The 24,474-nt window shown below is 44.8% G+C and overlaps 1 protein-coding gene and 2 long non-coding RNA genes across 3 annotated transcripts; all 3 read right to left on the reverse strand.

Annotated features, from left to right (window-relative positions):
* Positions 1-3,818: 3,818 nt before the first annotated feature.
* Positions 3,819-7,201, reverse strand: LOC310771637. Its single transcript, XR_014552453.1, has 4 exons — positions 7,047-7,201; positions 6,356-6,473; positions 5,161-5,264; positions 3,819-4,963 (listed from the first exon to the last, which is right to left on the reverse strand). It is a non-coding gene; the product is annotated as an uncharacterized lncRNA (long non-coding RNA).
* Positions 7,202-11,834: 4,633 nt separating this feature from the next.
* LOC310771636 (intelectin-like) lies at positions 11,835-15,195 on the reverse strand (the record flags this gene model as incomplete). Its single annotated transcript, XM_083664203.1, has 5 exons — positions 11,835-12,130; positions 12,324-12,427; positions 13,344-13,464; positions 14,038-14,196; positions 15,175-15,195. The coding sequence occupies 5 exons, from the start codon at positions 15,193-15,195 to the stop codon at positions 11,999-12,001; spliced, it is 537 nt and encodes a 178-aa protein (XP_083520329.1). The 3' UTR covers positions 11,835-11,998.
* A 4,118-nt stretch (positions 15,196-19,313) lies between these two features.
* Positions 19,314-21,182, reverse strand: LOC310771635. Its single transcript, XR_014552452.1, has 3 exons — positions 21,028-21,182; positions 20,334-20,454; positions 19,314-19,417 (listed from the first exon to the last, which is right to left on the reverse strand). It is a non-coding gene; the product is annotated as an uncharacterized lncRNA (long non-coding RNA).
* Between the last annotated feature and the right edge of the window lie 3,292 nt (positions 21,183-24,474).

Raw genomic sequence — 24,474 nt, forward strand, 5'->3', positions numbered from 1 at the left:
ATGTCAGTGATTGCTGCTTCCAGTAGACTTTTTGCAGGTGGTTTTGAACAGACAAGAGCTGGATGCTGCTGAAAACACACACAGTATGCAAATGAGAGTGAGACCATGAGTGATACACCACCTGTGACACAAGTGTAGGTGCCCACTGAGCCCTGAACATTAGCGTGCGTGCGTCAGTGTCAGTGTCAGGTGTCAGTGGCAGTGGCAGTGTCAGTACAAGATGCAATGGTGACTGGTGTCTGGTGTCAGGTGTACAATGTAAGAGTTGTTTTGATCTGACTGGCTCTGGCTCTGCCTCTGGCTCGCTGTTGTGTGACGTTGCGCTGTGGCTCTGGCGCCGCCCTGTGGCGTGCCGGGGTTTTACACCACTTCCTCAATCTGCACATGTGGCCTGCAGAGAGGAGGAGGGGAGTGGCATTTGTTTGCTCAGCGTCATTGCCAATCCCACAGAAAGACTACAGCCAACTGTGGGTAAGTTGTGTGCTCCTTGCTCTGTGTCAAAGCTGTCCAAACTCTCATTGAAGTGGTCACACAGTGTGGAAAAGTCCTCAGCATCACATGTGTTGTGTCTTGCTGTCACTCTGGTAGAGCAACACTTTGGTTAGCTGATGGTTGGCTCAAATGCAGTACTGCTGATTGAAACGTGATGAAAAGGCACGCATTGGAATGCAGCTGCGACCTGCGGTGCGACTAGCTTGTTAATGTGGAGCTTTTCTGTCTTTTCAACAAAGTGGGAGCAAGTTGCCGATGGTCTCGCAGTAGTGCTGACCTGCTCCCACTGTACAGGCATGTCAAATAGCATGTTAAATAGCATCACCACGTTGTGTCAGTTCGCTATGTTAATAGGCAAAAGCCATTCATTAGTGTTTGTGGAATTTGTGGAATGTGACTGCAGTTCTTTTTGTGCACCGAAGGTGGCAGCATGGCACCATATATTACATGTCCTTGTAAAAAAACCATGGCTATTTCAAGTATGGGGGATGAGAGTGTTGACTGCTGACTGTTGACTCGCCCCCCCCCCCCCCCCCCCCCCCCCCACACACACACACACACACACACACTCACTCACTCACTCACTCACTCACTCACTCACTCACTCACTCACTCAGCCTCCCTCTCAAGTCAAGTGTCAGGTGTCAGTACTTGTACTCAAGTCTTTAAGTCCAAGTCAAGTCTCAAGTCTTTGAGGGGCAAGTCCAAGTCAAGTCTCAAGTCTTTGGTCACAAGTCCAAGTCAAGTCTCAAGTCTGGTGTCAGGTGTCAGGTGTCAGTACCAGACACAAGGCTGGCTGGCCCGAATTACATTTGATCTGACACACGCTGTTGTGTGACGTTGTGCTGTGGCTCTGGCGCCGCCCTGTGGCGTGGCACGGTTTTACACCACTTCCTCAGTCAGCACACGGCATGGCTGCCTGCAGAGAGAGGTGAGTGGCCTTTGTTCGGCCAGTGTCATTGTATTGATACCTAAACGTTGGTCCAAGTCTCAAATGTGTGTTTGCCTCATGTAGTGAGTTGATTGTATGTTATTCTTGGATTTTTCAAAGCAGAGTTGGACTTGAGTTGAGCATTGAGAGGTGTGCATTTGATGTCCTTGTTGGTGAACGTGTTTGATCGTTCCTGTAGCAGTGAGCAAACCTGTGTGTGTGTGTCGCTGCTGAGCCAAGACGTTTGCTCTGTTGATTGAATTGCAGGCATGTGACTGATTGCACTTGTTACATAGAATTGTTACGTTGGTATCGTCTACTATTACAGCTAAGATGTGATGCATGGATATTACATTTAGACTGTTTAATAACAATGGAAAATCTTGCTCGTAGCTGCTTTACTAATAGTTGCAGCGCGGCTGCTCAAACACATACAGTACATGACACTGTCAAGTGTCATGGTGTCTGGGGTCAGGGGTCAGTACAAGATGTAAGGCTGGCCATGATTACAATGACTCAGCACTTCCTAATCTCTCTCACTCTCTCGCTCTCTCACTCTCTCTCTCTCTCTCTCTCCCACTCTCTCTCTCTCACTCTCTCACTCTCTCTCTCACTCCCCCCCCCCCCAGCTCTCAGGTTGCCATGGTTTCATACAGTAACTCCCCCCCCCCCAGCTCTCAGGTTGCCATGGTTTCATACAGTAACTCCCCCCCCCCAGCTCTCAGGTTGCCATGGTTTCATACAGTAACTCCCAGCCCCCCCCCCCCCCCCCCCCCCCCCCCAGCTCTCAGGTTGCCATGGTTTCATACAGTAACTCCCAGCCCCCCCCCCCCCACCAACAGCTCTCAGGTTGCCATGGTTTCATACAGTAACTCCCCCCCCCCCCCCCCCCAGCTCTCAGGTTGCCATGGTTTCATACAGTAACTCCCAGCCCCCCCCCCCCCCACCAACAGCTCTCAGGTTGCCATGGTTTCATACAGTAACTCCCCCCCCCCCCCTCCCCCAGCTCTCAGGTTGCCATGGTTTCATACAGGAACATGCATCTGTGTGTGTGCACATTCCCATACATTTGGCTGAATTACACCGAGCCTCTGGTGCTGGCTGGGTCAGCAAGTCTCTCATTAGCCTCTGGGGTCTAAACCACATCAAGTCGCGTCTTGTCTTTCCTTGTGACAGCAGCAGTGGAGAGTTGAGCTTAGCTTAGCTTTTGGTTCTCGTTTTCCAACGCTGCTAGCGGTCAGAGGAAAGGCGTCCTGCATCCATAGCAGCGCCCTGCAGGCTGCAATTGACGAAGAGTTTTTGCTGAACGCATCCGGCACACAGGACGTCCACCAGGCCAGCTCTCCTCCTCCTCCGCATGCACCTCTCCTGTTCCAGCCGCTGGTGTCTCTGCCAGGCACAGACCAGAGACGCCAGGCATGGGCAATTATCAGTGGCGCTGGAAGTACTTTTAGGTAGGGGGTGCTGCAAGGCCGTAGCCACCGATTCAACATTGGGGGGGACGGCTGCCAGTGCCCACAGGGCAGCAAATTTTTTTGGCCACTTTGTCGCCAGATTAGAGGAATATTAACATTAAGATTAGACTGTTGTGTCATTATTCAGTCACCTTTTCTCACTCACCTCCATGTCACCACTTGCTCCCACTGCTGTGTTGGAATCCTCATTCTCTCTCCCACCCTTTTTGGACTTTTAGCCATATTTAGAGGAATATTTAATTTTAAATTAACATTAGGATTATACTGTTGTGATGTCATTATTCTGTGTCTTCTCCTCTTCTCTGCAGCATTACTCAATTTACCCTCAGGAATCAGGGACAGTGATAGCCTACCTGCTATTACTCCCATATATCCAGGGCCAGATTAATAGTACCATGGGCCCCCGGGGCTATTCATTTTCTAAGCTATTCATTTAGCCTTTTAGTCCTAAAGATTATATCTTCCAGACTGAAACGTTATAACAGAAGTGGAGTATTGGCCAGAATTACATGAACATTTGGACACTTATTCAGCGGGTATTTTGCATGTTGCGTTCAGTGACAAGAAAGGGTTTTAAGTCGATGGCAATTGTGGTGACATTTAGGAATGACAAATGTGTCTAAACAACAAGTCACTAGTGAATAACTTGCTTCATGAGCAACACTAGAATGAGAAAGGTGATCTAAACAGTAACCTTTATTTACAGAGGAAAAACATCTTGTGCCCTGTTCACAGAAGAGCAATAATACAGTACAATAATAGACAATAGACAATAATAGACAATAGGAAAATACAGGGACAATTTTTTAAACATAATCTCTTGTGTTATTAATATTATAGCTAGCCCAAGGGCGCGGGAAGCTGGGTGCGGTAGGTGCTGCAGCACCCCCTGGTGGCAAGAGATGTAAAAAAAAAAAAAAACAGCATGCTTTTTTTCCCTACTAAAAATCTCTGTGTGGTGGGATATTAGACTGATGTTGGACTGTAAAGTCTCCAGTTGTTTGAGGTGGAAGCTTTATTCCTTCTTTCTAGAAAGTGCCAACAAGGATTAGTGATCTAGTGATTTGGGAGGCCATGGAAGGAGTTGGACTTCAACTTTCTGCCCATGAAACCATTCTTGAATGTGTTTAGTAGGAGGCATTCTTCTTTGGCCCATACAAAAACACGCAGAGCAATCATCGGAAACAAATTCACCTTTTTCACTTCCCACCCAATTCACCCATTTTCAATAATGAGAGACTAGAGAGAAGGTACAAATAAACTTTATTGATAGTAATTTGATTTGGCCTATTACTCCATGATATGATGACGGTTCCTTCTGAGATGTGCGGAGGACGGCAGTGATTTATAGGATAGAGAATTCCCCCCATAGGGAATTCATCAGGAGCCATGACGTTGGTGGTGATCAGGGGAGGAGGTGGGGCGAAACATTGCTTTCAACAAGGTTTCAGCAACTGAGAAGTGACAGCACATAGGTGAGTTACAACACAGCGAGATACATGGGAACTTTTATACAACTCATTCAGTTGATTGGCCAGCAGAAAAACGAGGGAAATTAGCTGATTGGGTATAGTCCAGAGAGAGGGAAACCGTGGGAGACAGTGATTGGACAAGGAATGAAGGGGGCGTGTATATCAATGAGTGAATGATATAACGGACTGGCACATTTTAATAAAGTGCAGGAAGATAGAAGATAGAATCACGTTGATAATGTAAAGCCTATAGTAAACTATAGCTTACTGTACAGTGCACACAATCCTAATAATATTAGGATTGTGATTGTAATATGATACTATTATTGTAGATGATATCAGTGTTGTCTGGAGTTATCATTCCAACTTAGAAACTAAGACAGATGTAAACCTGGCCATATTGCATGGTGATACAGATGGGCCCAGCTCAGAGATGCAAAGAAGATGAGTCAACATCAGCGATAGAAGAGCAGTACAGCTGCCTCAGTAATTTCGCTGGATGCACTCCAATATTCACTCCAGTCAAAGCCAGTGAAGTCTCCACATTGGCTTGGTGGATTGTCAGGGAAGTGTCCTCCTCCACCAATACAGAACTGTATTTAAAAAAAAAAAGAGTAAAAAAAATAAAAACACATAGAGACTTGTGTTGTTATATACTTGTGATACTTATGAAGACTTTCCTCTGTCTTACATTAGTTCTGCAGTAACCTAACCCTGGAATACTTCTTTGTTGTAATATCTGCCATTACTGACGTACTGTGTCAAAGTAGTCACTAAAATCAACTCTCACATGTTCAATATCGACTCCTGATGGTTTGGTCCCAGAGCAGATGGCAGTGGCCGCACGCTCACCGTTGATAGCTCTGAAGGTGATGTAGCCTGCGGCAAACTGACCTGATGGAGAAGCAATAAATAAATAAATAAATAAATAGATAGATAGATAGATAGATAGATATAGATTGATTGATCGATCAATCAGTCTAGGGTCTGCATGTGTAAAGTTAGTGTAAATAAAGATGATTGAAGCTAGATAGATGCAAAGAGCTTTCACTGGACAGATCACATGAGCACAGAAACCTGCACATACTGTGCATTAGTACACTCTATATCAGTGGTTCTCAACTGTTGTCGCATCAGGACCCACTATTCTCCTTGTCATGAAGTCTCGACCCAAATTTCAGATTTTTTTTTAAACCACTCAAATTGATTGCACAAAAAATAGCGCATTAATTTAATACACAATGCCTTCATGCACTGTTATAAACCTCAAATGAACAAAAAAGTGCAACAGAAGTGCAACTACGGCTAAAAACCAATTGAAATAAGGCAGACTTGAATTACAAGCCTATATGTTTTTTACAAGTCAAACTGGTCATGCTCAGAAAGTCTTATTTGAACTCTATGAAATAAAAGGCAGACTTATCTTGAATTACATGCCTATATGTTTTTAAACAAGTTAATAATAATAATAATAATAATAATAATAATAATAATAATAATAAAACAAGTTAACCTGGTCATGCTAATCCAGTTTCAATAGTCTGAATTTAACTAATATGAAATAAAAAGGAATCACAGGCAGGCTATATGCTTTTTAGTTAAACTGGTCATAACTTTTAATTAAACTGGGGCCATGCTAATCCAGTTTCAATCATCTGAATTGAACTAAAATTAAATATGAAATGAAAATGCAGACTTCTCTTGAATTACAGGCAGAGCATATGCTTCAGCTTGTTAAACAAGTAAAACTGGTCAGGCTAATCCAGTTTCAATAATCTGAATTTAACTCAAATGAAATATGAAAAAAAAGAAGATTTTTTTTTTTTTTGTTGGCCAATGTCCGCGACCCAATCAAAACGGCCCGACCCACCAGTTGAGAAACGCTGCTCTATATTGTACCAAGATCACAGCAGAAGACAAGAGCAGCACATAGACTATCTGCTAGTACACACAACATGCTCATTTGAGCTCACGTCTCGTCTTACGTCTCGTAATGGCTCCATAAAACATGTCAACAGTCTCTCCATCTCCATGATCATATATGATAGGGAAGGATGATGCATAACTGCCTGGACTCCCTTCATTGTACCTCACTGGGTAACGCTTAAAATTGCAAAAATGAAATGTTAGTGATATTTTCCTACAGCAAAACACAGTGAAACATTACACATTCAATCATTAAACTAATAGTACTGCAAATAACATTTTAAATGTAGTGCTTTTACCAGTTAAGTGCTGTAAAAATACTGTACTCTATGTACTGTACTATACTCTACTTTACTGTACTCTACTGTACAGTCAACCTAGTGACATCATCTATCTAGCAGCGCTCCAGTTGGTGAAAAGCTGAAGTGTTCATCTTCCTACCAATTCTAGGTCAATTTCAGACTTGAAAGCAGTGTCCTGTCTGGTCTGAGGTGAAATGCAAATGAACAAGAGTCACATGATCAAATGTTTCATGTGAGTCATTCTGATTGGTGTGAATGAAATGTCTCCCTGATTCAAATCCCTGTTCACTCCCTGCTAAGCTCAAGCCTTGCAAGTCAACTCAACAGTTCATCCTTTAAGGAACAGGGAATGAGCAGGGATACATTTGGAAAGGAACATCTTTCTTGTAGGCTACTGGTTACATACATAACCCAAGTGCAGAATGTATTAAGGCACAGTAGATCTTACTGTAAAGAGTCCAAAGAGGTTCCCCCCATATGCGTATAAGATGCGTCTGGCTGTGTGGTATCGTAGGATGGCTGTGCTTCTCCAGTTCTTCAGTGGGCTGTTGTTGGGAACATGCCACACTGACATATCGCTTGCAGATAAGTCAAAGTAGCCAGGATTCTGGGAAAGAAAGGGAACAAGTGAAGCAACCATCCCTATGTAGTAATTTATTTCAACTGGACTTTAAAGCATTGATGTTTTTCTCATGAACGATGGTTGTCAGTCAGTAGAATCAGTATAGTCAGGAAGCATCTAGTGATCTCATTGCCTCTCCCCAGAATGCAACACTCCTGCTCAGAGTTGCTCTCTCGCTCCATTGATGGAGTCAAATGTCAGTGATTGCTGCTTCCAGTAGACTTTTTGCAGGTGGTTTTGAACAGACAAGAGCTGGATGCTGCTGAAAACACACACAGTATGCAAATGAGAGTGAGACCATGAGTGATACACCACCTGTGACACAAGTGTAGGTGCCCACTGAGCCCTGAACATTAGCGTGCGTGCGTCAGTGTCAGTGTCAGGTGTCAGTGGCAGTGGCAGTGTCAGTACAAGATGCAATGGTGACTGGTGTCTGGTGTCAGGTGTACAATGTAAGAGTTGTTTTGATCTGACTGGCTCTGGCTCTGCCTCTGGCTCGCTGTTGTGTGACGTTGCGCTGTGGCTCTGGCGCCGCCCTGTGGCGTGCCGGGGTTTTACACCACTTCCTCAATCTGCACATGTGGCCTGCAGAGAGGAGGAGGGGAGTGGCATTTGTTTGCTCAGCGTCATTGCCAATCCCACAGAAAGACTACAGCCAACTGTGGGTAAGTTGTGTGCTCCTTGCTCTGTGTCAAAGCTGTCCAAACTCTCATTGAAGTGGTCACACAGTGTGGAAAAGTCCTCAGCATCACATGTGTTGTGTCTTGCTGTCACTCTGGTAGAGCAACACTTTGGTTAGCTGATGGTTGGCTCAAATGCAGTACTGCTGATTGAAACGTGATGAAAAGGCACGCATTGGAATGCAGCTGCGACCTGCGGTGCGACTAGCTTGTTAATGTGGAGCTTTTCTGTCTTTTCAACAAAGTGGGAGCAAGTTGCCGATGGTCTCGCAGTAGTGCTGACCTGCTCCCACTGTACAGGCATGTCAAATAGCATGTTAAATAGCATCACCACGTTGTGTCAGTTCGCTATGTTAATAGGCAAAAGCCATTCATTAGTGTTTGTGGAATTTGTGGAATGTGACTGCAGTTCTTTTTGTGCACCGAAGGTGGCAGCATGGCACCATATATTACATGTCCTTGTAAAAAAACCATGGCTATTTCAAGTATGGGGGATGAGAGTGTTGACTGCTGACTGTTGACTCGCCCCCCCCCCCCCCCCCACACACACACACACACACACACACTCACTCACTCACTCACTCACTCACTCAGCCTCCCTCTCAAGTCAAGTGTCAGGTGTCAGTACTTGTACTCAAGTCTTTAAGTCCAAGTCAAGTCTCAAGTCTTTGAGGGGCAAGTCCAAGTCAAGTCTCAAGTCTTTGGTCACAAGTCCAAGTCAAGTCTCAAGTCTGGTGTCAGGTGTCAGGTGTCAGTACCAGACACAAGGCTGGCTGGCCCGAATTACATTTGATCTGACACACGCTGTTGTGTGACGTTGTGCTGTGGCTCTGGCGCCGCCCTGTGGCGTGGCACGGTTTTACACCACTTCCTCAGTCAGCACACGGCATGGCTGCCTGCAGAGAGAGGTGAGTGGCCTTTGTTCGGCCAGTGTCATTGTATTGATACCTAAACGTTGGTCCAAGTCTCAAATGTGTGTTTGCCTCATGTAGTGAGTTGATTGTATGTTATTCTTGGATTTTTCAAAGCAGAGTTGGACTTGAGTTGAGCATTGAGAGGTGTGCATTTGATGTCCTTGTTGGTGAACGTGTTTGATCGTTCCTGTAGCAGTGAGCAAACCTGTGTGTGTGTGTCGCTGCTGAGCCAAGACGTTTGCTCTGTTGATTGAATTGCAGGCATGTGACTGATTGCACTTGTTACATAGAATTGTTACGTTGGTATCGTCTCTACTATTACAGCTAAGATGTGATGCATGGATATTACATTTAGACTGTTTAATAACAATGGAAAATCTTGCTCGTAGCTGCTTTACTAATAGTTGCAGCGCGGCTGCTCAAACACATACAGTACATGACACTGTCAAGTGTCATGGTGTCTGGGGTCAGTACAAGATGTAAGGCTGGCCATGATTACAATGACTCAGCACTTCCTAATCTCTCTCACTCTCTCGCTCTCTCACTCTCTCTCTCACTCTCTCTCTCTCACTCTCTCACTCTCTCTCTCACTCCCCCCCCCCCAGCTCTCAGGTTGCCATGGTTTCATACAGTAACTCCCCCCCCCCCCCCCCAGCTCTCAGGTTGCCATGGTTTCATACAGTAACTCCCCCCCCCCCTCCCCCAGCTCTCAGGTTGCCATGGTTTCATACAGTAACTCCCCCCCCCCCCCCCCAGCTCTCAGGTTGCCATGGTTTCATACAGTAACTCCCCCCCCCCCCTCCCCCAGCTCTCAGGTTGCCATGGTTTCATACAGGAACATGCATCTGTGTGTGTGCACATTCCCATACATTTGGCTGAATTACACCGAGCCTCTGGTGCTGGCTGGGTCGGCAAGTCTCTCATTAGCCTCTGGGGTCTAAACCACATCAAGTCGCGTCTTGTCTTTCCTTGTGACAGCAGCAGTGGAGAGTTGAGCTTAGCTTAGCTTTTGGTTCTCGTTTTCCAAGCTGCTAGCGGTCAGAGGAAAGGCGTCCTGCATCCATAGCAGCGCCCTGCAGGCTGCAATTGACGAAGAGTTTGCTGAACGCATCCGGCACACAGGACGTCCACCAGGCCAGCTCTCCTCCTCCGCATGCACCTCTCCTCTTCCAGCCGCTGGTGTCTCTGCCAGGCACAGACCAGAGACGCCAGGCCTGGGCAATGTGGCGCTGGAAGTACTTTTAGGTAGGGGGTGCTGCAAGGCCGTAGCCACCGATTCAACATTGGGGGGGACGGCTGCCAGCGCCCACAGGGCGGCAATTTTTTTTGGCCACTTTGTCGCCAGATTAGAGGAATATTAACATTAAGATTAGACTGTTGTGTCATTATTCAGTCACCTTTTCTCACTCACCATGTCACCACTTGCTCCCACTGCTGTGTTGGAATCCTCATTCTCTCTCCCACCCTTTTTGGACTTTTAGCCATATTTAGAGGAATATTTAATTTTAAATTAACATTAGGATTATACTGTTGTGATGTCATTATTCAGTGTCTTCTCCTCTTCTCTGCAGCATTACTCAATTTACCCTCAGGAATCAGGGACAGTGATACCTGCTATTACTCCCATATATCCAGGGCCAGATTAATAGTACCATGGGCCCCCGGGGCTATTCATTTTCTAAGCTATTCATTTAGCCTTTTAGTCCTAAAGATTATATCTTCCAGACTGAAACGTTATAACAGAAGTGGAGTATTGGCCAGAATTACATGAACATTTGGACACTTATTCAGCGGGTATTTTGCATGTTGCGTTCAGTGACAAGAAAGGGTTTTAAGTCGATGGCAATTGTGGTGACATTTAGGAATGACAAATGTGTCTAAACAACAAGTCACTAGTGAATAACTTGCTTCATGAGCAACACTAGAATGAGAAAGGTGATCTAAACAGTAACCTTTATTTACAGAGGAAAAACATCTTGTGCCCTGTTCACAGAAGAGCAATAATACAGTACAATAATAGACAATAGACAATAATAGACAATAGGAAAATACAGGGACAATTTTTTAAAGATAATCTCTTGTGTTATTAATATTATAGCTAGCCCAAGGGCGCGGGAAGCTGGGTGCGGTGGGTGCTGCAGCACCCCCTGGTGGCAAGAGATGTAAAAAAAAAAAAAACAGCATGCTTTTTTTCGCTACTAAAAATCTCTGTGTGGTGGGATATTAGACTGATGTTGGACTGTAAAGTCTCCAGTTGTTTGAGGTGGAAGCTTTATTCCTTCTTTCTAGAAAGTGCCAACAAGGATTAGTGATCTAGTGATTTGGGGGGAGGCCATGGAAGGAGTTGGACTTCAACTTTCTGCCCATGAAACCATTCTTGAATGTGTTTAGTAGGAGGCATTCTTCTTTGGTCCTTACAAAAACATGCAGAGCAATCATCGGAAACAAATTCACCTTTTTCACTTCCCACCCAATTCACCCATTTTCAATAATGAGAGACTAGAGAGAAGGTACAAATAAACTTTATTGATAGTAATTTGATTTGGCCTATGACTCCATGATATGATGACGGTTCCTTCTCAGATGTGCGGAGGACGTCAGTGATTTATAGGATAGAGAATTCCCCCATAGGGAATTCATCAGGAGCCATGACATTGGTGGTGGTCAGGGGAGGAGGTGGGGCGAAACATTGCTTTCAACAAGGTTTCAGCAACTGAGAGGTGACAGCACATAGGTGAGTTACAACACAGCGAGATACATGGGAACTTTTATACAACTCATTCAGTTGATTGGCCAGCAGAAAAACGAGGGAAATTAGCTGATTGGGTATAGTCCAGAGAGAGGGAAACCGTGGGAGACAGTGATTGGACAAGGAATGAAGGGGGCGTGTAAATCAATGAGTGAATTATATAACTGACTGGCACATTTTAATAAAGTGCAGGAAGATAGAAGATAGAATCATGTTGATAATGTAAAGCATAGTAAACTATAGCTTACTGTACAGTGCACACAATCCTAATAATATTAGGATTGTGATTGTAATATGATACTATTAATGTAGATGATATCAGTGTTGTCTGGAGTTATCATTCCAACTTAGAAACTAAGACAGATGTAAACCTGGCCATATTGCATGGTGATACAGATGGGCCCAGCTCAGAGATGCAAAGAAGATGAGTCAACATCAGCGATAGAAGAGCAGTACAGCTGCCTCAGTAATTTCCCTGGATGCACTCCAATTAACACTCCAGTCAAAGGCAGTGAAGTCTCCACATTGGCGATTTCTAGGGAAGTGTCCTCCTCCACCAATACAGAACTGTATTTAAAAAAAAAAAGAGTAAAAAAAATAAAAACACATAGAGACTTGTGTTGTTATACTTGATACTGATGAAGACTTTCCTCTGTCTTACATTAGTTCTGCAGTAACCTAACCCTGGAATACTTCTTTGTTGTAATATCTGCCATTACTGACGTACTGCGTCAAAGTAGTCACTAAAATCAACTCTCACATGTTCAATATCGACTCCTGATGGTTTGGTCCCAGAGCAGATGGCAGTGGCCGCACGCTCACCGTTGATAGCTCTGAAGGTGATGTAGCCTGGGGCAAACTGACCTGATGGAGAAGCAATAAATAAATAAATAAATAAATAAATAGATAGATAGATAGATAGATAGATTGATTGATTGATTGATTGATTGATTGATCGATCGATCGATCAGTCTAGGGCCTGCATGTGTAAAGTTAGTGTAAATAAAGATGATTGAAGCTAGATAGATGCAAAGAGCTTTCACTGGACAGATCACATGAGCACAGAAACCTGCACATACTGTGCATTAGTACACTCTATATCATACATGGGCAAACTACGGCCCGCGGGCGCCACCTCTGTGGCCCGTGATGGAATTGCAAAAAAAAATAAAAAAATTTTTACACAGTGCACCTGAACGCAACATGCAAGATACCCGCTGAATAAGTGTCCAAATGTTCATGTCATTCTGGCCAATACTCCACTTCTGTTATAGCATTTCAGTCTGGAATATGGAATATCTTTCAATAATCTTTATGACTAAAAGGTTACATTGAATTAGAAATTTAAATAATTAACTCATTGGTTTTGGATTTATTTAGCTTCAAGACTGCATTTTTGTTCGTGTGACCCGCAACACAGGCTTTGATCATCCCGGGCCACTTACTGATACTTATGCTTAAATTAACCCACTCATATTCTGATTTATTTCAAGAAAAACATTTTGGCTAGTGGAAATTCTAATTGCCTGGTAACTTTGAAATCTAGCAGCCATATTGGCAGGTGGTCAAAAAAGTTAATTTCAAGCCCTGAGAGCAGGTGGTGACATAGGAGTGAGTGAGAAAAGGATGAAATATTGGTGGTTAAGACTGAATAATGACATCACAACTGTTAATTTAAAATGAGTTATTCCTCTAAACGTGGCTTCAAATGCACCAAATTTTTCATAGACTATCTGCTAGTACACACAACATGCTCATTTGAGCTCACGTCTCGTCTTACGTCTCGCAAGGACTCCATAAAACATGCGTGTGGTCTCTGCATCTCCATGATCATAGATGATAGGGAAGGATGGTCCATTATCCCTGCCTGGACTCCCTTCATTGTACCTCACTGGGTAACGCTTAAAATGGCAAAAATGAAATGTTATTGATATTTTCCTACAGCAAAACACAGTGAAACATTACACATTCAATCATTAAACTAATAGTACTGCAAATAATGTTTTAAATGTAGTGCTTTTACCAGTTAAGTGCTGTAAAAATACTGTACTCTATGTACTGTACTATACTCTACTTTACTGTACTCTACTGTACAGTCAACCTAGTGACATCATCTATCTAGCAGCGCTCCAGTTGGTGAAAAGCTGAAGTGTTCATCTTCCTACCAATTCTAGGTCAATTTCAGACTTGAAAGCAGTGTCCTGTCTACGCTGAGGTGAAATGCAAATGAACAAGAGTCACATGATCAAATGTTTCATGTGAGTCATTCTGATTGGTGTGAATGAAATATCTCCCTGATTCAAATCCCTGTTCACTCCCTGTTAAGCTCAAGCCTTGCAAGTCAACTCAACAGTTCATCCTTTAAGGAACAGGGAATGAGCAGGGATACATTTGGAAAGGAACATCTTTCTTGTAGGCTACTGGTTACATACATAACCCAAGTGCAGAATGTATTAAGGCACAGTAGATCTTACTGTAAAGAGTCCAAAGAGGTTCCCCCCATATGCGTATAAGATGCGTCTGGCTGTGTGGTATCGTAGGATGGCTGTGCTTCTCCAGTTCTTCAGTGGGCTGTTGTTGGGAACATGCCACACTGACATATCGCTTGCAGATAAGTCAAAGTAGCCAGGATTCTGGGAAAGAAAGGGAACAAGTGAAGCAACCATCCCTATGTAGTAATTTATTTCAACTGGACTTTAAAGCATTGATGTTTTTCTCATGAACGATGGTTGTCAGTCAGTAGAATCAGTATAGTCAGGAAGCATCTACTGATCTCATTGCCTCTTCCCAGCATGCAACACTCCTGCTCAGAGTTACTCTCTCGCTCCATTGATGGAGTCAAATGTCAGTGATTGCTGCTTCCAGTAGACTTTTTGCAGGTGGTTTTGAACAGACAAGAGCTGGATGCTGCTGAAAACACACACAGTATGCAAATGAGAGTGAGACCATGAGTGATACACCACCTGTGACACAAGTGTAGGTGCCCACTGAGCCCTGAACATTAGCGTGCGTGCGTCAGTGTCAGTGTCAGGTGTCAGTGGCAGTGGCAGTGTCAGTACAAGATGCAATGGTGACTGGTGTCTGGTGTCAGGTGTACAATGTAAGAGTTGTTTTGATCTGACTGGCTCTGGCTCTGCCTCTGGCTCGCTGTTGTGTGACGTTGCGCTGTGGCTCTGGCGCCGCCCTGTGGCGTGCCGGGGTTTTACACCACTTCCTCAATCTGCACATGTGGCCTGCAGAGAGGAGGAGGGGAGTGGCATTTGTTTGCTCAGCGTCATTGCCAATCCCACAGAAAGACTACAGCCAACTGTGGGTAAGTTGTGTGCTCCTTGCTCTGTGTCAAAGCTGTCCAAACTCTCATTGAAGTGGTCACACAGTGTGGAAAAGTCCTCAGCATCACATGTGTTGTGTCTTGCTGTCACTCTGGTAGAGCAACACTTTGGTTAGCTGATGGTTGGCTCAAATGCAGTACTGCTGATTGAAACGTGATGAAAAGGCACGCATTGGAATGCAGCTGCGACCTGCGGTGCGACTAGCTTGTTAATGTGGAGCTTTTCTGTCTTTTCAACAAAGTGGGAGCAAGTTGCCGATGGTCTCGCAGTAGTGCTGACCTGCTCCCACTGTACAGGCATGTCAAATAGCATGTTAAATAGCATCACCACGTTGTGTCAGTTCGCTATGTTAATAGGCAAAAGCCATTCATTAGTGTTTGTGGAATTTGTGGAATGTGACTGCAGTTCTTTTTGTGCACCGAAGGTGGCAGCATGGCACCATATATTACATGTCCTTGTAAAAAAACCATGGCTATTTCAAGTATGGGGGATGAGAGTGTTGACTGCTGACTGTTGACTCGCCCCCCCCCCCCCCCCACACACACACACACACACACACACTCACTCACTCACTCACTCACTCACTCAGCCTCCCTCTCAAGTCAAGTGTCAGGTGTCAGTACTTGTACTCAAGTCTTTAAGTCCAAGTCAAGTCTCAAGTCTTTGAGGGGCAAGTCCAAGTCAAGTCTCAAGTCTTTGGTCACAAGTCCAAGTCAAGTCTCAAGTCTGGTGTCAGGTGTCAGGTGTCAGTACCAGACACAAGGCTGGCTGGCCCGAATTACATTTGATCTGACACACGCTGTTGTGTGACGTTGTGCTGTGGCTCTGGCGCCGCCCTGTGGCGTGGCACGGTTTTACACCACTTCCTCAGTCAGCACACGGCATGGCTGCCTGCAGAGAGAGGTGAGTGGCCTTTGTTCGGCCAGTGTCATTGTATTGATACCTAAACGTTGGTCCAAGTCTCAAATGTGTGTTTGCCTCATGTAGTGAGTTGATTGTATGTTATTCTTGGATTTTTCAAAGCAGAGTTGGACTTGAGTTGAGCATTGAGAGGTGTGCATTTGATGTCCTTGTTGGTGAACGTGTTTGATCGTTCCTGTAGCAGTGAGCAAACCTGTGTGTGTGTGTCGCTGCTGAGCCAAGACGTTTGCTCTGTTGATTGAATTGCAGGCATGTGACTGATTGCACTTGTTACATAGAATTGTTACGTTGGTATCGTCTCTACTATTACAGCTAAGATGTGATGCATGGATATTACATTTAGACTGTTTAATAACAATGGAAAATCTTGCTCGTAGCTGCTTTACTAATAGTTGCAGCGCGGCTGCTCAAACACATACAGTACATGACACTGTCAAGTGTCATGGTGTCTGGGGTCAGTACAAGATGTAAGGCTGGCCATGATTACAATGACTCAGCACTTCCTAATCTCTCTCACTCTCTCGCTCTCTCACTCTCTCTCTCACTCTCTCTCTCTCACTCTCTCACTCTCTCTCTCACTCCCCCCCCCCCAGCTCTCAGGTTGCCATGGTTTCATACAGTAACTCCCCCCCCCCCCCCCCAGCTCTCAGGTTGCCATGGTTTCATACAGTAACTCCCCCCCCCCCTCCCCCAGCTCTCAGGTTGCCATGGTTTCATACAGTAACTCCCCCCCCCCCCCCCCAGCTCTCAGGTTGCCATGGTTTCATACAGTAACTCCCCCCCCCCCCTCCCCCAGCTCTCAGGTTGCCATGGTTTCATACAGGAACATGCATCTGTGTGTGTGCACATTCCCATACATTTGGCTGAATTACACCGAGCCTCTGGTGCTGGCTGGGTCGGCAAGTCTCTCATTAGCCTCTGGGGTCTAAACCACATCAAGTCGCGTCTTGTCTTTCCTTGTGACAGCAGCAGTGGAGAGTTGAGCTTAGCTTAGCTTTTGGTTCTCGTTTTCCAAGCTGCTAGCGGTCAGAGGAAAGGCGTCCTGCATCCATAGCAGCGCCCTGCAGGCTGCAATTGACGAAGAGTTTGCTGAACGCATCCGGCACACAGGACGTCCACCAGGCCAGCTCTCCTCCTCCGCATGCACCTCTCCTCTTCCAGCCGCTGGTGTCTCTGCCAGGCACAGACCAGAGACGCCAGGCCTGGGCAATGTGGCGCTGGAAGTACTTTTAGGTAGGGGGTGCTGCAAGGCCGTAGCCACCGATTCAACATTGGGGGGGACGGCTGCCAGCGCCCACAGGGCGGCAATTTTTTTTGGCCACTTTGTCGCCAGATTAGAGGAATATTAACATTAAGATTAGACTGTTGTGTCATTATTCAGTCACCTTTTCTCACTCACCATGTCACCACTTGCTCCCACTGCTGTGTTGGAATCCTCATTCTCTCTCCCACCCTTTTTGGACTTTTAGCCATATTTAGAGGAATATTTAATTTTAAATTAACATTAGGATTATACTGTTGTGATGTCATTATTCAGTGTCTTCTCCTCTTCTCTGCAGCATTACTCAATTTACCCTCAGGAATCAGGGACAGTGATACCTGCTATTACTCCCATATATCCAGGGCCAGATTAATAGTACCATGGGCCCCCGGGGCTATTCATTTTCTAAGCTATTCATTTAGCCTTTTAGTCCTAAAGATTATATCTTCCAGACTGAAACGTTATAACAGAAGTGGAGTATTGGCCAGAATTACATGAACATTTGGACACTTATTCAGCGGGTATTTTGCATGTTGCGTTCAGTGACAAGAAAGGGTTTTAAGTCGATGGCAATTGTGGTGACATTTAGGAATGACAAATGTGTCTAAACAACAAGTCACTAGTGAATAACTTGCTTCATGAGCAACACTAGAATGAGAAAGGTGATCTAAACAGTAACCTTTATTTACAGAGGAAAAACATCTTGTGCCCTGTTCACAGAAGAGCAATAATACAGTACAATAATAGACAATAGACAATAATAGACAATAGGAAAATACAGGGACAATTTTTTAAAGATAATCTCTTGTGTTATTAATATTATAGCTAGCCCAAGGGCGCGGGAAGCTGGGTGCGGTGGGTGCTGCAGCACCCCCTGGTGGCAAGAGATGTAAAAAAAAAAAAAACAGCATGCTTTTTTTCGCTACTAAAAATCTCTGTGTGGTGGGATATTAGACTGATGTTGGACTGTAAAGTCTCCAGTTGTTTGAGGTGGAAGCTTTATTCCTTCTTTCTAGAAAGTGCCAACAAGGATTAGTGATCTAGTGATTTGGGGGGAGGCCATGGAAGGAGTTGGACTTCAACTTTCTGCCCATGAAACCATTCTTGAATGTGTTTAGTAGGAGGCATTCTTCTTTGGTCCTTACAAAAACATGCAGAGCAATCATCGGAAACAAATTCACCTTTTTCACTTCCCACCCAATTCACCCATTTTCAATAATGAGAGACTAGAGAGAAGGTACAAATAAACTTTATTGATAGTAATTTGATTTGGCCTATGACTCCATGATATGATGACGGTTCCTTCTCAGATGTGCGGAGGACGTCAGTGATTTATAGGATAGAGAATTCCCCCATAGGGAATTCATCAGGAGCCATGACATTGGTGGTGGTCAGGGGAGGAGGTGGGGCGAAACATTGCTTTCAACAAGGTTTCAGCAACTGAGAGGTGACAGCACATAGGTGAGTTACAACACAGCGAGATACATGGGAACTTTTATACAACTCATTCAGTTGATTGGCCAGCAGAAAAACGAGGGAAATTAGCTGATTGGGTATAGTCCAGAGAGAGGGAAACCGTGGGAGACAGTGATTGGACAAGGAATGAAGGGGGCGTGTAAATCAATGAGTGAATTATATAACTGACTGGCACATTTTAATAAAGTGCAGGAAGATAGAAGATAGAATCATGTTGATAATGTAAAGCATAGTAAACTATAGCTTACTGTACAGTGCACACAATCCTAATAATATTAGGATTGTGATTGTAATATGATACTATTAATGTAGATGATATCAGTGTTGTCTGGAGTTATCATTCCAACTTAGAAACTAAGACAGATGTAAACCTGGCCATATTGCATGGTGATACAGATGGGCCCAGCTCAGAGATGCAAAGAAGATGAGTCAACATCAGCGATAGAAGAGCAGTACAGCTGCCTCAGTAATTTCCCTGGATGCACTCCAATTAACACTCCAGTCAAAGGCAGTGAAGTCTCCACATTGGCGATTTCTAGGGAAGTGTCCTCCTCCACCAATACAGAACTGTATTTAAAAAAAAAAAGAGTAAAAAAAATAAAAACACATAGAGACTTGTGTTGTTATACTTGATACTGATGAAGACTTTCCTCTGTCTTACATTAGTTCTGCAGTAACCTAACCCTGGAATACTTCTTTGTTGTAATATCTGCCATTACTGACGTACTGCGTCAAAGTAGTCACTAAAATCAACTCTCACATGTTCAATATCGACTCCTGATGGTTTGGTCCCAGAGCAGATGGCAGTGGCCGCACGCTCACCGTTGATAGCTCTGAAGGTGATGTAGCCTGGGGCAAACTGACCTGATGGAGAAGCAATAAATAAATAAATAAATAAATAAATAGATAGATAGATAGATAGATAGATTGATTGATTGATTGATTGATTGATTGATCGATCGATCGATCAGTCTAGGGCCTGCATGTGTAAAGTTAGTGTAAATAAAGATGATTGAAGCTAGATAGATGCAAAGAGCTTTCACTGGACAGATCACATGAGCACAGAAACCTGCACATACTGTGCATTAGTACACTCTATATCATACATGGGCAAACTACGGCCCGCGGGCGCCACCTCTGTGGCCCGTGATGGAATTGCAAAAAAAAATAAAAAAATTTTTACACAGTGCACCTGAACGCAACATGCAAGATACCCGCTGAATAAGTGTCCAAATGTTCATGTCATTCTGGCCAATACTCCACTTCTGTTATAGCATTTCAGTCTGGAATATGGAATATCTTTCAATAATCTTTATGACTAAAAGGTTACATTGAATTAGAAATTTAAATAATTAACTCATTGGTTTTGGATTTATTTAGCTTCAAGACTGCATTTTTGTTCGTGTGACCCGCAACACAGGCTTTGATCATCCCGGGCCACTTACTGATACTTATGCTTAAATTAACCCACTCATATTCTGATTTATTTCAAGAAAAACATTTTGGCTAGTGGAAATTCTAATTGCCTGGTAACTTTGAAATCTAGCAGCCATATTGGCAGGTGGTCAAAAAAGTTAATTTCAAGCCCTGAGAGCAGGTGGTGACATAGGAGTGAGTGAGAAAAGGATGAAATATTGGTGGTTAAGACTGAATAATGACATCACAACTGTTAATTTAAAATGAGTTATTCCTCTAAACGTGGCTTCAAATGCACCAAATTTTTCATAGACTATCTGCTAGTACACACAACATGCTCATTTGAGCTCACGTCTCGTCTTACGTCTCGCAAGGACTCCATAAAACATGCGTGTGGTCTCTGCATCTCCATGATCATAGATGATAGGGAAGGATGGTCCATTATCCCTGCCTGGACTCCCTTCATTGTACCTCACTGGGTAACGCTTAAAATGGCAAAAATGAAATGTTATTGATATTTTCCTACAGCAAAACACAGTGAAACATTACACATTCAATCATTAAACTAATAGTACTGCAAATAATGTTTTAAATGTAGTGCTTTTACCAGTTAAGTGCTGTAAAAATACTGTACTCTATGTACTGTACTATACTCTACTTTACTGTACTCTACTGTACAGTCAACCTAGTGACATCATCTATCTAGCAGCGCTCCAGTTGGTGAAAAGCTGAAGTGTTCATCTTCCTACCAATTCTAGGTCAATTTCAGACTTGAAAGCAGTGTCCTGTCTACGCTGAGGTGAAATGCAAATGAACAAGAGTCACATGATCAAATGTTTCATGTGAGTCATTCTGATTGGTGTGAATGAAATATCTCCCTGATTCAAATCCCTGTTCACTCCCTGTTAAGCTCAAGCCTTGCAAGTCAACTCAACAGTTCATCCTTTAAGGAACAGGGAATGAGCAGGGATACATTTGGAAAGGAACATCTTTCTTGTAGGCTACTGGTTACATACATAACCCAAGTGCAGAATGTATTAAGGCACAGTAGATCTTACTGTAAAGAGTCCAAAGAGGTTCCCCCCATATGCGTATAAGATGCGTCTGGCTGTGTGGTATCGTAGGATGGCTGTGCTTCTCCAGTTCTTCAGTGGGCTGTTGTTGGGAACATGCCACACTGACATATCGCTTGCAGATAAGTCAAAGTAGCCAGGATTCTGGGAAAGAAAGGGAACAAGTGAAGCAACCATCCCTATGTAGTAATTTATTTCAACTGGACTTTAAAGCATTGATGTTTTTCTCATGAACGATGGTTGTCAGTCAGTAGAATCAGTATAGTCAGGAAGCATCTACTGATCTCATTGCCTCTTCCCAGCATGCAACACTCCTGCTCAGAGTTACTCTCTCGCTCCATTGATGGAGTCAAATGTCAGTGATTGCTGCTTCCAGTAGACTTTTTGCAGGTGGTTTTGAACAGACAAGAGCTGGATGCTGCTGAAAACACACACAGTATGCAAATGAGAGTGAGACCATGAGTGATACACCACCTGTGACACAAGTGTAGGTGCCCACTGAGCCCTGAACATTAGCGTGCGTGCGTCAGTGTCAGTGTCAGGTGTCAGTGGCAGTGGCAGTGTCAGTACAAGATGCAATGGTGACTGGTGTCTGGTGTCAGGTGTACAATGTAAGAGTTGTTTTGATCTGACTGGCTCTGGCTCTGCCTCTGGCTCGCTGTTGTGTGACGTTGCGCTGTGGCTCTGGCGCCGCCCTGTGGCGTGCCGGGGTTTTACACCACTTCCTCAATCTGCACATGTGGCCTGCAGAGAGGAGGAGGGGAGTGGCATTTGTTTGCTCAGCGTCATTGCCAATCCCACAGAAAGACTACAGCCAACTGTGGGTAAGTTGTGTGCTCCTTGCTCTGTGTCAAAGCTGTCCAAACTCTCATTGAAGTGGTCACACAGTGTGGAAAAGTCCTCAGCATCACATGTGTTGTGTCTTGCTGTCACTCTGGTAGAGCAACACTTTGGTTAGCTGATGGTTGGCTCAAATGCAGTACTGCTGATTGAAACGTGATGAAAAGGCACGCATTGGAATGCAGCTGCGACCTGCGGTGCGACTAGCTTGTTAATGTGGAGCTTTTCTGTCTTTTCAACAAAGTGGGAGCAAGTTGCCGATGGTCTCGCAGTAGTGCTGACCTGCTCCCACTGTACAGGCATGTCAAATAGCATGTTAAATAGCATCACCACGTTGTGTCAGTTCGCTATGTTAATAGGCAAAAGCCATTCATTAGTGTTTGTGGAATTTGTGGAATGTGACTGCAGTTCTTTTTGTGCACCGAAGGTGGCAGCATGGCACCATATATTACATGTCCTTGTAAAAAAACCATGGCTATTTCAAGTATGGGGGATGAGAGTGTTGACTGCTGACTGTTGACTCGCCCCCCCCCACACACACACACACACACACACACACACACTCACTCACTCACTCACTCACTCACTCAGCCTCCCTCTCAAGTCAAGTGTCAGGTGTCAGTACTTGTACTCAAGTCTTTAAGTCCAAGTCAAGTCTCAAGTCTTTGAGGGGCAAGTCCAAGTCAAGTCTCAAGTCTTTGGTCACAAGTCCAAGTCAAGTCTCAAGTCTGGTGTCAGGTGTCAGGTGTCAGTACCAGACACAAGGCTGGCTGGCCCGAATTACATTTGATCTGACACACGCTGTTGTGTGACGTTGTGCTGTGGCTCTGGCGCCGCCCTGTGGCGTGGCACGGTTTTACACCACTTCCTCAGTCAGCACACGGCATGGCTGCCTGCAGAGAGAGGTGAGTGGCCTTTGTTCGGCCAGTGTCATTGTATTGATACCTAAACGTTGGTCCAAGTCTCAAATGTGTGTTTGCCTCATGTAGTGAGTTGATTGTATGTTATTCTTGGATTTTTCAAAGCAGAGTTGGACTTGAGTTGAGCATTGAGAGGTGTGCATTTGATGTCCTTGTTGGTGAACGTGTTTGATCGTTCCTGTAGCAGTGAGCAAACCTGTGTGTGTGTGTCGCTGCTGAGCCAAGACGTTTGCTCTGTTGATTGAATTGCAGGCATGTGACTGATTGCACTTGTTACATAGAATTGTTACGTTGGTATCGTCTCTACTATTACAGCTAAGATGTGATGCATGGATATTACATTTAGACTGTTTAATAACAATGGAAAATCTTGCTCGTAGCTGCTTTACTAATAGTTGCAGCGCGGCTGCTCAAACACATACAGTACATGACACTGTCAAGTGTCATGGTGTCTGGGGTCAGTACAAGATGTAAGGCTGGCCATGATTACAATGACTCAGCACTTCCTAATCTCTCTCACTCTCTCGCTCTCTCACTCTCTCTCTCACTCTCTCTCTCTCACTCTCTCACTCTCTCTCTCACTCCCCCCCCCCCAGCTCTCAGGTTGCCATGGTTTCATACAGTAACTCCCCCCCCCCCCCCCCAGCTCTCAGGTTGCCATGGTTTCATACAGTAACTCCCCCCCCCCCTCCCCCAGCTCTCAGGTTGCCATGGTTTCATACAGTAACTCCCCCCCCCCCCCCCCAGCTCTCAGGTTGCCATGGTTTCATACAGTAACTCCCCCCCCCCCCTCCCCCAGCTCTCAGGTTGCCATGGTTTCATACAGGAACATGCATCTGTGTGTGTGCACATTCCCATACATTTGGCTGAATTACACCGAGCCTCTGGTGCTGGCTGGGTCGGCAAGTCTCTCATTAGCCTCTGGGGTCTAAACCACATCAAGTCGCGTCTTGTCTTTCCTTGTGACAGCAGCAGTGGAGAGTTGAGCTTAGCTTAGCTTTTGGTTCTCGTTTTCCAAGCTGCTAGCGGTCAGAGGAAAGGCGTCCTGCATCCATAGCAGCGCCCTGCAGGCTGCAATTGACGAAGAGTTTGCTGAACGCATCCGGCACACAGGACGTCCACCAGGCCAGCTCTCCTCCTCCGCATGCACCTCTCCTCTTCCAGCCGCTGGTGTCTCTGCCAGGCACAGACCAGAGACGCCAGGCCTGGGCAATGTGGCGCTGGAAGTACTTTTAGGTAGGGGGTGCTGCAAGGCCGTAGCCACCGATTCAACATTGGGGGGGACGGCTGCCAGCGCCCACAGGGCGGCAATTTTTTTTGGCCACTTTGTCGCCAGATTAGAGGAATATTAACATTAAGATTAGACTGTTGTGTCATTATTCAGTCACCTTTTCTCACTCACCATGTCACCACTTGCTCCCACTGCTGTGTTGGAATCCTCATTCTCTCTCCCACCCTTTTTGGACTTTTAGCCATATTTAGAGGAATATTTAATTTTAAATTAACATTAGGATTATACTGTTGTGATGTCATTATTCAGTGTCTTCTCCTCTTCTCTGCAGCATTACTCAATTTACCCTCAGGAATCAGGGACAGTGATACCTGCTATTACTCCCATATATCCAGGGCCAGATTAATAGTACCATGGGCCCCCGGGGCTATTCATTTTCTA

The sequence above is a fragment of the Poromitra crassiceps genome (genome assembly GCF_964638095.1).
Source record: "Poromitra crassiceps genome assembly, contig: HAP1_SCAFFOLD_919, whole genome shotgun sequence".
Lineage (NCBI taxonomy): Eukaryota > Metazoa > Chordata > Actinopteri > Beryciformes > Melamphaidae > Poromitra > Poromitra crassiceps.